At 47.5% G+C, this 17,225-nt stretch overlaps 1 protein-coding gene and 1 long non-coding RNA gene across 4 annotated transcripts in view; one reads left to right on the forward strand and one right to left on the reverse strand.

Annotated features, from left to right (window-relative positions):
* Positions 1–17,225, reverse strand: part of LOC144724620 (mitogen-activated protein kinase kinase kinase 20-like) — a 31,656-nt gene that overhangs the window by 9,045 nt on the left and 5,386 nt on the right. For 2 of the 3 annotated variants that reach the window (XM_078603897.1, XM_078603899.1), the window contains exons 2-16: positions 15,438–15,652; positions 14,014–14,101; positions 13,665–13,766; positions 11,614–11,679; positions 11,412–11,440; positions 9,843–9,980; positions 8,524–8,610; positions 6,781–6,855; positions 6,140–6,246; positions 5,224–5,359; positions 4,506–4,550; positions 4,310–4,334; positions 2,876–3,015; positions 651–713; positions 427–522 (exon numbers count right to left, since the gene is read on the reverse strand). In XM_078603897.1, coding sequence (XP_078460023.1) covers positions 427–522; positions 651–713; positions 2,876–3,015; positions 4,310–4,334; positions 4,506–4,550; positions 5,224–5,359; positions 6,140–6,246; positions 6,781–6,855; positions 8,524–8,610; positions 9,843–9,980; positions 11,412–11,440; positions 11,614–11,679; positions 13,665–13,766; positions 14,014–14,101; positions 15,438–15,596 — 1,356 coding nt within the window. In that variant the 5' untranslated portion in view covers positions 15,597–15,652. Of the gene's footprint in view, positions 1–426; positions 523–650; positions 714–2,875; positions 3,016–4,309; positions 4,335–4,505; positions 4,551–5,223; positions 5,360–6,139; positions 6,247–6,780; positions 6,856–8,523; positions 8,611–9,842; positions 9,981–11,411; positions 11,441–11,613; positions 11,680–13,664; positions 13,767–14,013; positions 14,102–15,437; positions 15,694–17,225 lie in introns of all 3 variants that reach the window. The other variant, XM_078603898.1, reaches the window with a different exon arrangement.
* LOC144724621 (uncharacterized) lies at positions 10,716–16,071 on the forward strand. The gene is made up of 3 exons (XR_013586545.1): positions 10,716–11,053; positions 12,781–12,823; positions 15,867–16,071. It is a non-coding gene; the product is annotated as an uncharacterized LOC144724621 (long non-coding RNA).

A 17,225-nucleotide genomic window follows, 5' to 3' on the forward strand; every position in this document is an offset into this window, starting at 1 on the left:
TAAAGAAATTACTTTTCAATCTAAATGATTCAGAAGTGCATGGCTCCAGTGGCTCCCTGACATAGGAAGGAGAGAGCGTTCCGGACGGCCGCAGAAGCGCATTTGAAAGCGCGCGATGCGATGACCGCCTTTTGTTTCGACGGTTAGCCAAAAGGCGCTGCGGCGACTTGTGAGACGAGGCCAGCCGCCCCGAGGCCAGCCGCCCCGCGACGAGGCCTCGTCTTCCGTGCGGCGGTGGCAAAGGGGGGACGCCTGGCGCCGCTTGGATGAGCAGCCGAGGAGTGCGATGCGAGCGTAAGCGCGCGGTCGCTTCTTCAGAGCGAGAGAACGGAGGGTGGCGACCCTGCTTGGTTTTGATGAGTCAACCAATCGATGGCTGCTACAACGTTTAACGTTTCATTGCAAAACAACGGATAGGAGATGCACCTGCAGTGTTTTTCCTGGGATGATGTGGTAGCCAATGACAAGCTCCAAGGTGACCTCTTCCTCGCTGGAATCGGGAGGAGAGACGGGTTCAAGCTCCTGCGAAACAAAGTTTCCAACGGCGACATCAGTCAAATGAGCAAGCAAGGCATATGGATCGTCCATGCCTGGCAGTTTAATTACCGTAGTCATTAATTGAGAGTGTATAACAGCGTGCGTGTCCTTACCTGCATGAGAGGTGGGAAATGAACCAGGTCCATGAATTTCTGGTAGAGCTTCCCGATTGCTTTCTGTGAGGACAAAAATATAGGGTATCAATAACGGTGTCATGCATAATTAACTAATTATATTAAGACAGCTGTTTGAACTGCATGGTTGAAAGGTTGGCCACATAGTACTTTACGATTACGTTTTTTTTTATCAAAAAGCTTTTTGAGCAATCTTCAACAGCGCATGACTGATGCGTGTGAAAGTCACACCCGTCATGTTTTATGTGCATACTGTATGTTGAACTTCTTTCACACCGTACACAGCCAACCACGCTAATCGGAGGTGCGGAGATTTCGGCGAACACCTGTGACTCAAATCTCGGCACCCACGTGCGTTGCCAACACGCGGAGGTTTGGACAGATGGGGCTCGTGTGATGAAACCTTCACACCACCCAGCATGTCGGCGTGTGCGTGTAGTTTTATGCGTGACGGGGAGTGGCGGCGCAATGGTTAGCGCACTGCGCTGCAAACCTGGCGACCCGGGTTTGATTCCCGCTCGCTGCCAATAACAGTGACGGAATATTTGAACCGCTGATCGTGGGGTTCCTCTCGGTCGACTCAGCCTTAAATGAGAATCTAGTGCAGTGTGTCTATATATACTAGTTCATAAAGCCTGTCTTTGCCAGGCAAAATAACAAATAAATCAAAGTTGTATTAGTTGTTATCGCCAAATTTAAGTCAATAAAGATTTGTACCAAAAAAATTTAAATACAAAAGTAACATTCTACTAAATAAATTGAGAACTATATATATTGCATACATTTTTTTAAAATAGTATCTTTCAATAAAAAAATGTTTACGATGATAGAAATATTAATGGTACATTTATCTTTGATTAGACACAAACTACTCCACCATTTTTTATTTACACAAAAAAAAATTATTGTTGACGACTTGATTCAACTTGTTATATTTAAAGACTTACCCATCAGAAACCACTCAATTTAAAGATTGTTTTTTTATTAGAAGGAACAAATTTATTAACGTAATACTCTTTGAGGGGAAGCTCCTATCTTTTACCGTTTTCGAATTATTCAGATTTGAACATCATAAAATGCATATTTTGTTCGTTCAAAACTGCTTTAATCCTAAATATCTCAAAAAACAATATTAAATAGAACAATGGTTCTCGCTTTAATGTTATTTGCTGTTTAACGCTTTATCAAACGAAAAAAAACCGCAATCTTATATCTTGAACGGTTTCCGAATGACGCGCACAACATGTTTATGGGGCACTTAAAATCGAGATTTTGGGGGCCTTAAAATAAAAAATCTAGGATTTTCAGATGTTTCCTGTTGTTTGAGTCCGAAAAGCTACCTATGTACCAAATGTCAGCTTTATACCTTGCCGGGAAGTACCCAAGAGGTTTTTGAGACGTACATACAGATGAAGGTCTTTATTTATATATATATCAGCACAGGAGAGACAAAGGTGGCCAAGCGTGGTGCTGGCCCCCAACCCTCCCTCGTGTGCCGTGCCGACCTTCACAGGTGCGACTCGTTGCAGCAATTGCTCCCAACAGCCTGCTGCAGTTTTATCGACCCAGCAAAAAAAAACCCAGCTAATTGTAATTCTACGATGGAAGAAAACCCTTTATTTAAAATCACACAATCACACAAAGTGCATTGCGCCAACAGCGTCTACTACACGTGCCAACACCGTGAACGTCGGGAACAGGCGGGTTTGGCGCTAAGGTGTGGGATCTCGTAAAAATAATGTCTCTCTTACAACGTGATGCTTAACAGTGTAGAATATTCAAAATGCGAATGCACGATGACGATCGCAGCAATGTTACGTCGTAATAACCCGGCTTACGTCGGGGATGCGTACCTGAAAGGTGCGACGACGAATATCGAAATCACGTCAAAGCGATTTAGAGGGTAGGAGGAGGCGAAGGCTGAGAGGTGACGGATACGAGAAATGATGGACGACGCTGTCAGAGACGTGTGGGGTTGAGGCGACGCTAATCGGGTAGAGGTGTTCATAACAAAGTGGCGACATATTTGCGAAACAACGTGAAAGGGGAAGACGTAAATCTGGGTATTACTGCAACGGCAAAAGCAGCAAGAGTAAGATGGGCTTGAGGGGGGTCGCGGAGGGTCACGAGGGGTCACGAGGGGTCACGAGGGGTCACGACGGGTCACGACCACTGCAGTGGTGTGCGGTGGGGGGGACGGTCACCTTGAGGTGCAGGATGTGGCCACGCGACTTGATGCCCATGGCGAGGAAGTCGCTGTCCTCCAGCAGCAGCAGCCTCTGCCCCGTGATGTGCTGCTGCTGGAAGAGCTCCGCGTACACCGCAAGGTCTCCGTTCGCCTCCGCTAAACACGCACGGCGTACGCACGGTGTGTTTGTGGGTTGGGTTTTTTCTACTTTCGCGGTCGTTTCCCAACCCAACTTTATCCCAAGCGTGCTATCTGCGTCACTCGGCCAGACGAAGTGTCTGTCCGAGAGCGGCGCGACCCCTTCGTCTTGTTGAACGGCCCAAGGAAGCGGACACCACGGAACTACTTCTGAGATACCTCCAAGTCCCCTCTGGTCCACAAAGAAGAGGACTAGCACTTTGCCATCCACTCTGCGTAACACTTCATAAACAATACATCTCATGGCAGTCAACACAAATATTGTAATTCTTAAGAGCTTGAAATAAGCCAAATTAAAGTGTAGAACCAAATTTGTGGCGCAGCCTTTGGTGAATGTGCTGAAACTACAGACTCGCTACGTTTGAGAACGCGGTACTCCAGACGGCGGATGCCCGGATTTAAACCTAGGATGATATCTCATCGGTTTCCAGCTTAGCGCTCTGTACTGAGCGGCTTAGCCAGCTCACGCACACGCGGCAGGAACTCTCACGATCGTGAGCGACGACGGGCATTAACGCAAGCATGCCCTCTACTGGACCAAATCAGACATGAGTGCATTCTCATTAATTTAATTTCCTTTGTATATATATTGAACTTCTTTCGCGCAGAAAGTAGCCAACCATGCAAATCGGAGGTGAGGACAACGAATTAAACACAAAAAGCAGCTTTAAATAAATGAGCATTCAATCTAGATGATTTAAAAATGGATAGATACAGTGGCTTCCTAATATCGGAAGAGTGTTCCAGACGGCCGCCGAAGCACATCTGAAAGCACACAATGCGGTGACCGTCTTTGGATGATGGCCAGCAGCCAAAAGCCGTCGCTGCGAGGATGACCGGAGTTCGTGTGATGATGGTTTATGCTCCTTGACAAGATCAGCGAGCGATTGTGGGGTTCATTTGTGGCGAGCGCATCGTGCGTTCGGTGCTCTTTGATTTGCGTTTTGAGTTCACCTTCACCATGTGCAAAAAAGCAGGCCGATGTGTGCGTGGCAGCATTGATACCTTAATCGCCGGTTTTAAAATTACTACTTACAACTACGACAAAGCATAAATGGTGCGCTCCTTTCTTTTGTGGAGCATCTCAAGTTTTTTTGAGCTATCAATAACAAGATAAACTGCGCTTCACAGGGTTAGTCAGATCACAGAGCAATGGCACGGTTTTCCTTTATCCCCATTAACAAGAGCTGACGTGAGACTGAATTGCTTTTACACGAGGCAAAGAAGGCAACGGAGTGATTTTTACACTTACAACTAATTTGGCGGATCCAGTCGGCCTGCGAGAAACCAGGAAACAACCAATCAGCACACTTTATGACAATGAAGCACCGCACGCAAAATGTTTATTTAAGAACCCTGCCATCTGTGGGCTCACAATAAACGCCACGTGCGGGCTAAGTGCTCTGCAGTGGCTGTGCGCAGAGTCCGGCAATTAAAATTCTACTCACCACATCCGTTTCGCTCCAGGAGTAAAGAGAACAGGATGTAGATGTCTGTAAACACAACAGCGTGAACCTTGAACTTCAAGTGGTTCGTCCACACCTCACCCTGGCATAGCAACCGTGACCCACTTCAGTAAACGATAATCGTTCTTTCGTCAATTCACGATATGCAGTACGTGTACATGTAGAGCCCTTTCACGAAGCAATAACAAACCATTTAGTTGATTTTTATTGGATATTCATGAAATGGCCAATGCTGCTGACATTGTGCACTTTCAGAAGGGCGTGGTCTGACGGGATGTGTAAAAAAACACTTTTTATATTGTATGCGCAGAGACAGATGTGTTGTGAAGGAGGCGTATCATCTGCTTATTCATCTTAATTTGACAATGGATGCATGGTTCACATCGAGCAGCATCAGAGATAAAAATGCGATAATGCTAACGAAGAGTTGACGGTCGCATATTACACTTAAAACATTTACAAAAACACCCCAAGTTACGCGTGTCCTCTGTTTGCGACTGTTAAAAGTGGTTCAATAGAAAATAAACAACAAGCCTGCATCTCTCAATAGTATTACGACACAACAAGTCACGAACAGATAAGTCCCCCATTGAAATGAAACAGTGAAACGACGCTCAGTCCCACCGTCTGGGCTGCCGTCGAGGTTTGAGCCCTCTCCATATCCCTCCCCCCACGGGCACCCCTCTGCTCCGGCACTCACGTAGGACGAGCCCTGGTCTTTGAGCTTCTGCTCCCACATCTTGAGGCGCCGCTCACGGTCCCGCAGCTCCTGCTCCTTGCTGCTCAGGTCTCGCTCCAGCTTCTTGAGTCGCTCCAACGTCGCCTCTATCTCCACCCTTTGGTCGGCGGCGCAGGCGGGCGGTCAAAAGCGGCGGCGGCGGCGGCAGCGTTAGCGGCGTCACCGCGGGGACACAAATCACGTGTGGCGAACGGCGAACGGCGGCCGGGCGGTCAAGCGGCCGCCGCCGCGTTGTGCAGGTTCGCGTGTTCAAGCCTCGTGGCCTTCCTGGTCGATGCTGCGGGCGTGTTAACCAAAAAATACCGCGCACTGCCTGCGTCACAGTGGATGTTAAAGATCCCGTAAAATGAATAGGTCACGTGTGTTCGTGTCATGGTCTATATATATTTTCTAATTTTCCCCTAATTTACTCAATATGGACACTATAGCTGACGGTGTGTGTACGCCTCGTACTGCATCGGGATCGCTGCTACCGGGGGTCCCCTTGGCTAGACGTCCGCAGGGCACTGGCTTGGTTGAGACAAGATGCCGTGTGACGGAAGGCACTTTGAGACGCTGAGGCATTTAAGCGAGCGCTCTATGCGTGCAAATCCTTTTACTTACATGACCTCTCGGGCGTAGCAAGAAGCATCGTTGACCACATTTGTCCACTTAGCATGTGTCGACCGCAACAACAACAGCCGCCGTTCAACACTAAGTGGCGGTGATGTCACCACGGCACTTGTGCCACGCTAGGTGCACTCTGAGGCCATGTGAAGTGTCGAAGGCTTGCTGACAGGGCACGGGACAGATCCAGGGGCCATGGATTGACCGACTCAGATGACTGGCAGGTGCACCGACTGTGCCCCGACCGCGTCGATCGCACACACACACACACCTCCAGACCGCCTTGTTGTGCAGAAAGGAGTTGCAGAGGCTGGAGAGGAGGGTGTCATGCTCCATGGAGTTCAGCATCTGCAGGATTTGCTTGAAGGTGGGTCTCTTCTGCGGAAGGGAGGTGCACGGAGGAAATGCGTCTACTTAACCCAAGAGTGGTGCTGGCAAATATCGTTTTTAAACACCGGCTTGGCTGACATCGTTCCACTGGGTTCTTAAGGAATATTTAAAAAGGAGCGGGGACACACTCCATAATATAATTTGTATTTTATCTCATTTCATAATTCACACCACTGTTGTCAATCCCTTCCGCGCACACCGCGTCGATTGACCAATACGTCACCGCGGCCGATCGGCGCGGGTTGGTGAAGGGTGGCGGTCCAGGACAAATTCAGATAACCTTCACCACTGATGTCAACCGTGGCCAGGGATTGAACTCAGGTCACCGCTCACCCCCCACCTTCTCACCCTATCCCTTACACTGCTTTGAACAGGTCATTCTCATTTGCGTTGTGAAGCATTTTGAGATGCTGTTTCAATATTTAAGAATTCACCGCACGCAAATCCTATTCGTTCATATTATCACAGGCACACACACGCGCACACACACACACACGTGTGACTTGACTCAGTGAGGCTTACCTTGGGATCGGTCTCCCAGCACTCCTTCATGAGGTTTGCAAAGCTCGGCGGGCAGCTGCTGGGTATGGTCAGCCTCTGAACAAAGGAACATCGTGCGGAAGGGAATGTATCGGACATATCAGGGGCAAGTAGAGCACAGCTGTTATCGCCTATAGCGACAATACACAAATGTGAAAACACCCAATGGCGGAGCCAGGATTTTCAGATAGGGGGGACAAACCCTCCAGCAATTAAAAATGATAGGAGTTGTTAGTAAGTAAGGACTTGTCCTTTGCTTTTTATTCGACGCGTGTGCGGCGATGGCGCAGCCATCAATTGAGGGTCGAATTCGAACCATGTGTGTGATCGGCATCGTGCTCGCTGAAGGTGAATGCCTTCAGGGAAGTCGTGGACTGTAGACGCAACTGCGCACAATTCTGTGAGTCACTTATAACTGCTTTGCCGTTACTTATTGCCAATTATGGAATCAGACTATTGTCCTTTCATCTCATAGAGTCCCTGGCACGTAATAATATGCTACACAGTGGCAGTAGGGGTCGCAAAATGCCAAGTTATTACTAATAAACCCTAATGATCCGATCGAAATGAGGAATATCGATCAGATAATTGGGGGGGCACGTGCCACCCCACCCCCCCCCCCCCCCCACTGGCTCCGCCAGTGAAAACACCCCCCATCATCATGCTGTCAAACCCCAATGGTTTCAAAAGCGTGGCGGCCCTCACACTGATGATGTCTTATCGGCAAAAGTGGCCGCCTCTGGAAATTAGTGAAGAACACTGGTCTATAATCAATATGCAGCACAAATACAGCCCTTTGTCATTGTACTAGTGGATTAAGGGACTGTTTGACCTTGCTTCACCCTGCTGGTCATTGTGGGTTGGTAAAAGGCCGGGAGCTTGAACGATGCAATTAAGGAGTACAGTACAACAATGGGCATAGCTGTACTTCTGCTCATAATGTAGTCCTACAGCCTATGAGACCTGTTGTGCGTGGTGGTTATCACCAAACTGAGCACTATCCAGGCTTGAGCGGGATCTGAATATACCAAATATTAACGAATGCATTTGATGTTTTAAAGTCTCAGCTTAGACCCAACCAGACTTTATGACATTCATGTTCAAAGTGGCAATGTCAACACATTTTTTCTACTGCCGCTCACTTCTTTACGAACACTAAACAACCAAAAAACATGAACTTGTTCTTTCCAAGTGAAAATGGAGATCCAAAGCATCGTAATTGTTTGCTGCTGTAACTTCCTAAACCCGCCCCTACTGGACATCTGTGAAAAAGAGCTGACGTAGTTTATTGGATTTATCCAGGATGAAGGAAGATCCTGATTCTATTATGTTACAACAATGTATCATGTAGCCTTACCAAACTATAAACTAAACATTTTTTTTTTATTTTACCAGGTAAGGCCCACTGAGCTGTATAGCAATTTTTTAAGCGACCTGGCTGCCACAAATGATAGCTCAACGAAGCGGCCTATCATGTGGAAATGCATAGCAGCCAAAATGTAGAGGGAAAAACCGGAGAACCCAGAGAAAAATCCACGCGATCCCAGAGAGAGAGACATGCAAACTCCAAATATACAGGCGTCAGGGTCGGAATCAAACCAACGACACCGTATCAACCTACATCCGTATCCTCATCACAACACTTCCCTCGCTTCGACTTAAGCCCCAGTGTTGTGGCAGTGTTAAAACAACGTTCGGCGAAGCCACTAGACCCGATCGCTCTACCTCGTTCTTCTCCACCACCAGCCAGGCGACCTGCAGACCCTCCAGGCCGTTGAAGGGGACCTCCCGAGTCAACATCTCCCACAGCACCTGAAGGAATAGCGACAGGCACGCGAGACAATTTACTATCACGCTACGTCCTCGCCAAACGTGTGGTGTTCACGCTATCTACGAGTTTGTCGCTATAACGCAGTTCTTACAATTGGGGAGCATTTTTCACACAACGCGGAACATGAGCCATTGTAATGCGGAACGCGCACTGTTCCAACGCGGAACGCGCATCGTCGGAAAGTGGAACGCGCACTGTTCCAATGCGCAAAGTCGTAATGCAGAACGCGCACTGTTGGAACATGGAACGCGCACTGTCGTAACACGGAACGCGCACTGTTCCAACGCGGAATGCGCATCGTTGGAACGCGGAACGCGCACTGTCGGAATTCGCACCATTCCAACGCGGAACACGCACCGTCGTAACACAGAACATGCACCGTCAAAACCTGCACCGTTCCAACACGGAACAAGCGTCGTTGTAACGCGGTTTCTGAGCGGCCGATGACGAAGTACTTTATTGAGCTGCGCAGCTGAGCGGTACGATACAGTACGCGGAATGATGCAGTAATGTGGCGGCGTTCCCTCAGTTATTTATCTCACCATCTTACGGTGCGAACATACACTGTATGCTGCCAAAGTTCATTGTTACATTTGTGGAAATTGTTTTCGCTTATACGCGTTTTTCGCTAAACGCGGCACTTTTCAGGAATGCATCTACTGTGTTAAACGAGGTCTTGCTGTATAGAGAATCACATTCGTGTTGCACGTTTAGTCCACCTCCTGGGCATACATTAAAAATGTAATGATGCAACTCCCATAGATTCGATGGGTTGTCACGAATTAGGGTTTAGATTTGATTGAAGAAATATATCCGTTTTTTTTTTTAGACCGTGGTTAATGCAGTGGCCTTGAGTGGTTGGATGGGTGGCCATATGAATCCATTCCATCTCACAGCCTTTTATGAATCCACTATGAAGGCTTCCACCACCCATTGTCAATGGGGGATATTTGAAACTTCATCACGCTGGTCAGCGCAGGTCGATGAAGTTTGTATTTAACCGATAATCGATCTTAAAATAACACAAATTTGCGTGCAATTTTTTAATAACGCCAGAACACCAAAATGAACAAACCCTCACCGCCCCCTCCCCATCTCCCCCTGGTCTCCCCGTGCTCGAAGACCAACAGAGTGGAGCTATGCCCACCGAGCCACAACTCCTCGAGATGCCAGCGTCAATCCCGACTCCTATCCCCCCGGGCGTTGCACTTACAACTCCGAAGGAGAATGCGTCGCACGTCTCGGACACGGGCAGGCTCTGGATGACCTCGGGCGCCATCCAGGGGAAGGTTCCCACCAGGCTCATGTGGGTGGTGTGCGAGTGCAGGCGTGAAGCGCCAAAATCACAGATCTGGGCGGGGGGCGGACAGGCACGGCAGTCGCCGCATTGAGTACGCAACGTAATCTGACGTGAACTTATCTTACGCGGGTAAATGCTAGGTGCGAACCGCATCTTTTGAACGTTACTGGAAATGACAGGAACAACATGATATGACGTGTGAATTCATTTCATGCGATTGTTAACGTTTATTCATTGGAGAACTGCTTTGACGTGGCTAAGAGGCTTGCAAGCCTCGCAGACCCTTGGCGCTATACTGAATAGGGCCTCTCCCTCTGCCGGTCAGGTACTCGGCGTGAGCTCACACAAAAAGTGCTCTCTTCACCAATGCACACGAACGCACACGAACCAGTGTGGTGAAGTAGGGTCTGTAATGGTGGAGTATGGTCTGTGACGTCGTGCAGGAGCTAGGTAGACTACCATGCTGACAATGGAATGACTGCCACGACTGAGAATTGTCCAGCCGTCAGAACACCCATTGCCGAGAGAAGAAATGCATGGAAATTGTGACTGAGCTGTGGATTGGCTTAACGTGCACGTGTGGGAAAATCGATGATCACTCATTAGGGCAGAATTACCACCTGGCTCGCGATTGGTGGGACCTGCACGTGTGCAGGGGGTATGACTCATTTCCCCAGCAGGTGATTGATTGCTTGCTCACCATTGGTCAAGTTTGCATGCTCTTCAAATCACGCAGCTAATTGCAACCTATTGCACAGTCCTGCTTTGGATTAATTAAGTAGAGAGCCAGGTGTAATGGCTTAGGGTGGACCTCCTCTCCCACTGGCTAAGGAGGGCTAGGAGCTGTGTATAAAAGGAAAATTCAAGAACATGGCCAGCTTGGAGACGCTAACAGCAACTTGCAGTTGAGGGGAACTACACGGTCGCCATTGGACGGTGCATCTGAGAACAAGTGGTGACGTCACATGTTAGGTTGTGTTTTTTATTTAGCATTTACTATGACTCTTGATTAAAAAAAATCGACTTTTAGTTATGGGATTTTTTTTTCTTTACACCACAGTTGCTAAGCACAGCCCCTTAAAGGCCCAAAACGCCACGTGGGCAGCAACAAACGGCACTTGAAGGTATAATAGATAAGATTATCTGATTTAAAGCTTTCGTGACTGCATGGATTCATATTCTTTGTTCTTTCGGTAAAGTCGCGTAGAAGGGAAATAATAAAATAATAAAATGATAAAACATAATACAAATGATCACGTTTCGGCCACAACGCAAGCAGCCGTCCTCAGGTGAAGAACGCTGTCTTTCCGACAGCTCTGTTCTTCACCTGAGGACGGCTGCTTGCGTTGTGGCCGAAAAGTCGTGATAATTTTTGTTTTATTTGTATTATTTTATTATTTCCCTTCTATGTGACTTTACCGAAAGAACCAAGAATAAGATTATCTGAGACGTACAATAACGCAACATGAATCGGGTTGTTACCTTGAGAATGTCGTCAGAACTTATCACAACTGCAAAAGAGGGATAAACAAAAAAAATGTAGAAAATTATAATGCGTGTAAACGGTATGCATTTTGGATTTTGAATGTTGGCAAGTACACCCATGGTTCCAAGTCAATTTTAATACTAGGTGTACACGCGTGCACTTGACAGAATAAAGATGACGTGTGCCTCCATCGCCTACCATTCCGAGATTTCAAATCCCTGTGGATGACCTTGACTGGAGCCTCTTCGTGCAAGTAGTTCATTCCTGCAACAACGGTCATCACGGTCACTGCTTATGATTATCACCCTTTAACGTGTATTACGATTGCACAAGATGTAACTTCGCCTCGCCCACCTTTCCCTGCGCGTGCTCTTACGGAAGGATTCCGTGGTAAGAGCACCGACGTCACCGGGGTGTAGGCAACGTTTCGGGGGACGGTGACGTCGTGACCAAACGTCCGCTTAAAATATAACCAATGGGTACTGAGCTTCTGGATGATTCTACAAATAAACCGTGGCGTTGCTGTTCCAGAGGATTTTGGAGGCCCCTGTTGGCTTGTATTGGACTGTGTGCTTTGAGATTTCCTGAAGGAAAATGTTGAACTGGAAAGGTGACAATTTTGCGGGAATGTCCTCTCCAAGAAAAAACATTTATGGGTTTTTTTTCACACCATGTACCATTGGTGAGCTAGAACGTGACGAATGGATGCTTGTGCGTTATATATGTGTATAGGTGGCTCCGAGGAGAATCGACTTCATGTGATGGGGAAAGTGGGCTGTAAAAGTATAATATTTTCAATTTGTAACTGTACTTGGAAGCTCTTTGCAATCTAAATTATCGCATCACATTTGCTGGGGGTAGATGGGCAGCGTGCCTGTCAACTCTCGCAGCTGAGAAGCGTCGATGACGCGACTTGTGTCGTTTATCGCTGGCTAAGGCAACAGTGCAAATGACGAGGATTATAAGCTCTGCGCCGGCGTGCTTTTTCATTGCCAGTGCAACGCCGGACAATAGATTGCCGATGCACAAAGCGTCGCTACAAACATTGAAACCGATAGGCTGACAATTTTTCTTTCATGACGGTCTCGTGGGATGTGTGGTTTGTTTCAGTTTGGCTATGCAGGTAGAGGAAAGGTAAAATACTGGACTTCAAACAGAAGTGTCATGATTTGCTGCCCCCCCCGCCCCACCCAAATTGTTGCAATCCACGGTCACAATTTGCTTGTAAAAATTGTCCTGGAAAAACTTGATAACCCACACGTGATCATTATCCGCTAAGTGGGGTATTGTTGAGAATTGGACAATTAAGCAGATGCAGTGAGTGAATTGTTAATCGTATTACCATCATTGTGCTCCTTTACCCAGGAGAGCCTCATGACTGTCAGGAGGATCCTGCCAAGTTTTGACGGTAGGGTGGGGAAGGGGTCGCCGGTGGGGGGGGGGGGGGAGAAGGTCGGTGGGGTGGATGGGTTGGTGGGGGGTAGGCGGGCAATGGTTGCTATATATACACAGCCCAAATAATATTTGGACCATGGCACCACATCACTGTGGCCTACTGATAGGCACAACGTCAACGGGATATTTAACGTCCACCGTTTACGGTGATAACGGCCGGCGATAATCGCCAAAGAGGGCAGCTGCTGGATTCGAACCGTGAACCTTCTCAACAAGCGGCCAACGCGCCGCCGATGGGGCCATGGCACTGACCCCAGGGAAACACGGCGCCAATTGTGGGGGGAAATAATGCACTAGCAACGATGACAAGTTGTGGTGTGGTTTTTATTAAGGTAAAATAGCTTATCGAGCATGTATGTATAATGGGTAGTCGGGTTTTTTCAAGAACATACCTTGAAGTGTAGCAGCCAAATGTGGCTGCTGGGGCATGTGAACTCGATACATGTGCAAATTGCAAAATGTCAATCCGAGCACGTGTAATTATATTCTGGAGTGCTGAAATGCCACGTGTCAAGCACAGTTGACCACGAACATTGCGAAAGAAGTTGAACATAGATGCATTAAGAGAAGCAAGTTAAAAGTACAGCTCTTAAATCCACTGCTAGATAGGGACCTCTGGCTGTGTGGGTCACGGGGGGGGGGGCGGGAATTCGTTGAGTAACGTACACTTCGCCACAATAGTCGGTGTTGATTGGTGAAGCTGAGGAGCACGTGAGTGGGAGCACAGGGGTTCGGTACAAAACTGGCGTGTAATCCGTGTGTGTGTGTGTTCGTAAGGGCTGCAAAATCGTCACCTCTCGCGATGTCCGTAGTCCAGGCAAAAATCTGGTCAATCTCCATGTTGTCGCTTTCCTTCTTTGCCAAGAACTCAAACAGGGACCCCTTGGCCGCAAACTCTGTTCCAGGAATAGCATGTCACGGCTTAGCGGTCTATTTCTATTTTTAATTCTCCATGCTTTCGAAAAAATGGATGCCTTCCAATGTTTGAGGTTGAACGGCTTTTAAGAGATCATCGCCATAACATGCTCTGCTTAATGTTTGAAATTTTTAACAAAGATTCGTCAACTACAATAATAAGATATTCGTGTTTTTTCTAATACACAGTAATGCATTTACACGTTAAACCCGTCCGTTAAGACTCACCAGTAACGATACAATAGTTTGGTGGATCCGTTACAGCGCCGAAAAACTTGATCACATTCTTGTGACTGAGAATGCTCAGTATTTCGGCCTGCGTTTATCAACAAAAACAAAACACCACAACGAAGGCAACGTTAATTGCGATACATCGGCATCTCCCGCGGTTCTGCGACGTAAACGTTCACTTGGCACTTGCACACGAGCTGAGCTGTTTTTACGATCGATTATATCGGCAATAACGTGTGATTTCAGCCAAGACGAATTCCCCTTGCTAGGTCAGGGCAGGCACACTCGGTCGCAGCAAGGGTCATTCTTGGGTTGTTCATTAGCTTGCTCGGCTTTCCAAATGTGACCACACGATAATAACCCATTCTCATTGACAATGTATTTTGTCTGGTCCAGAATGTCAAAGCAGTACATTTCCAAGGGTATAAAATTGAAAGTAAACACTGCATTTCGAGGCAAGCGTGGTGTAATTACGTTGCCACATTTTAATATGAATTGCACTGCAGCCTTGCCACCTTGGCAGTCGTCATATCAAAATAAAACCGCTATCTCAATGTATGTAATAAACAAGCAAATTTACAATATTACAAGTTTTGAATGGTTTGTTTGCTAATCATAACGAGTTTTTCGGTACTCTGAAGCAAATACGGATGTTGTCATGTATCAAGCATATACAGTACATGCATCCCACGCAAAGATCTATCGTTGTTTTATAAACTGCTGTGGTAAATATTGCGAAAGGAGCACTTAAGGTCGGCAAGGTGCGCGTGAAGATGTGGTCAGAACCACAGCTGTTTGCCCTTGCCCCACGGCGCTTGCATTCACAGCCAGAACCAGGTTGTCCGTTTCGAGGGAATCGTTGACGCGTTTAGAGGAACACCAGGTACTCGTTTAAGGACGGCCCCAGAGAGATACAGATACCATTTACAACTGATGTTGGCCCTTGGCCGCAAACAAAGATTTGCGTTGCTGGGTCTGTAGCACAGCGCAGTGTGCTCACGATTGCACCACTGCTAACGATACTCTCACATACGGTTACGTGGTATACAGTATGTGACAACAATCGTCTGTGGGCAAATGTAACGAGACCCGATAGAGCCATTTGAGCCACCAGGTAATGAACAATTTTTTTCGGGCAAGACTCGCTGAGCTATATAGCTCTCTTTCAGAAGCGAGCTGGCCACAAATGATAGCTAAACTAATTGGATTGTGGACATTTATAGCAGCAGCTAAAAACTCTAAACGTACGTTTCTAAATGTGAAGGGGAAAAGCGGAGGACCCGTAGGAAAAATCCACACGACCACAGGAACAACATGTAAACTCCAAATATACAGGCATCTGGGTCGGGATTGAAACCACGGCCACCTGCGCATACCAGGCGACAAGGTAATTAACACCTCGTCCATTGTGGTCCCGTCACCTCATTCTCGATCTTGAGCAGTTTCTTGACGGCGACTTCGCGCCGCTGAGAGAGCCACTGCGCGCGGTACACGCTGCCAAAGCTTCCGCCGCCGCAGTGCTCGTAGAACTCCAGGTCGGAGAAGGCGACGCGCACGAACGCCGGCACGCTGCCCGCCATCCTGCCCGGAGCGCGACGTTCCAACAGCGGGGCAAGGCACCGCCACGCGTGCGCGGCTGTCGAAAACCGCGGCGGCAGCGAAAGTGCACGTTGATTGCTGTTAAACACGTTAAGGGTTGGGTTCAACGAACACATTCAGCAAGAGGTTACGCAACAAGCCTTTATATAGCGACGGAAAGTGGACGCCGTTCAACAGTGTGCTTCAAGTGAGCGGATGTGTTTATCCCCCCCTCTCCTCTCCCTCTGTCCCCCATATTGACATGTCCGTAGATGACTCATGAGCTTTGAGGGCCGGCGGGTGGGCCATCCCTCATGACAAGTGACGGCGTTACCTGGTTGTGAGAATGCACATTAAAACTCAAACTCCGTGCGTCTAAGCATCCTGTAAATCGTTGCTACAGCTGCCAATCCGCTGTTGGATGAAGGCCTCCCCCCACACACCGCGTATGTCATGGAGATTGTTTGACCACACTTTACACAGGTCGGTGAAGGTGAGACTAATGACTGGTTCTGATATCACCACTTACGTTAGCTGAGGTCAAGAAAAACGTAGGTAGCCTGGTTCATAGGGCAATGCCATACCCACTGTGAAATAAAATAATATTTATTTTACCCCACCACCGCTAAGCTCCAGTTTAAGAGGCTATACACTTCATTTCGGGTTTTCCAGTCTTAGGTGACGCATGCAGGTATATTGAGTGAATGGAAAGTGGCCGCTTTGAGGCTCTCCACCAGATGGGCATAAGCAGCTTCCCAGGAGAACGTGCCTGGGCAAGCCCAAGCACTGATGCGTTTATTAAGTTATCACACATTGCCGTGGCATTCCAACGATCAATAAAGTTGGGAAAAACATAACAATCGTCGCCCCCCCACCCCACTGAAAAACTTCGCAGAACCTTCCAGAAAAAAATGTCCCGAGACTTCCTGAATAAATGTTAATAATATAAAAAAAATTAAATAACCACGTGAAAATGTCGCATGAAATGGAAAAGGCGAAGGTGATTAATGTTACCTTCTCGTACCAACGCAGTTGCAATTCACACCGCAAAGCTGATGTGAATTGGCACGCGGGAAAGGAAGTGTGCACTGAAATAGCAAGAATGAATCATTATCCCAAGAATTAGGTTACTGGGCCAGACTTGACTCACGCCTGCTTTACTTCCCACCTCTAAATCCTGTTGCGACTAGCATTATCGTAGATGTTACATTGCCCAAGCGAACTTTTAAGAAACAAAGGTCCCCAAAGCCTCCATGCGTGTTGGTAGTATTCACCATAATACTGTACTCGTATTCACCATAATACTGTACCCCAACCATGCGATGCTCGGTTACACAGCCCCAGCCCACAGTGCACACGTGTACAGGCTATGTAAGAAAATGAGGCTATAGAACATGTCCAATACAATGGTACGCTTTCGATGCATAAGGGAGTCCAAATGCAACTGCCATCCCTCCAAGGCAAATATATGAAAGTGTCTGCAACTCTGGATATTTGTTCACGATACAAGTATAGTGGAAGAAGGTAAATAACTTTGCATCAGAGTCCATATAAAATTCCCTTTGCTTATCCACGAAAGCCTCCGTGAGTCTCAAAGACAATTTAAGGAGAACCCTCCATTGGGATATTTG

Source organism: Lampetra planeri, chromosome 21 (assembly GCF_965212315.1).
Source record: "Lampetra planeri chromosome 21, kcLamPlan1.2.h2, whole genome shotgun sequence".
In the NCBI taxonomy this organism is placed as follows: domain Eukaryota; kingdom Metazoa; phylum Chordata; class Hyperoartia; order Petromyzontiformes; family Petromyzontidae; genus Lampetra; species Lampetra planeri.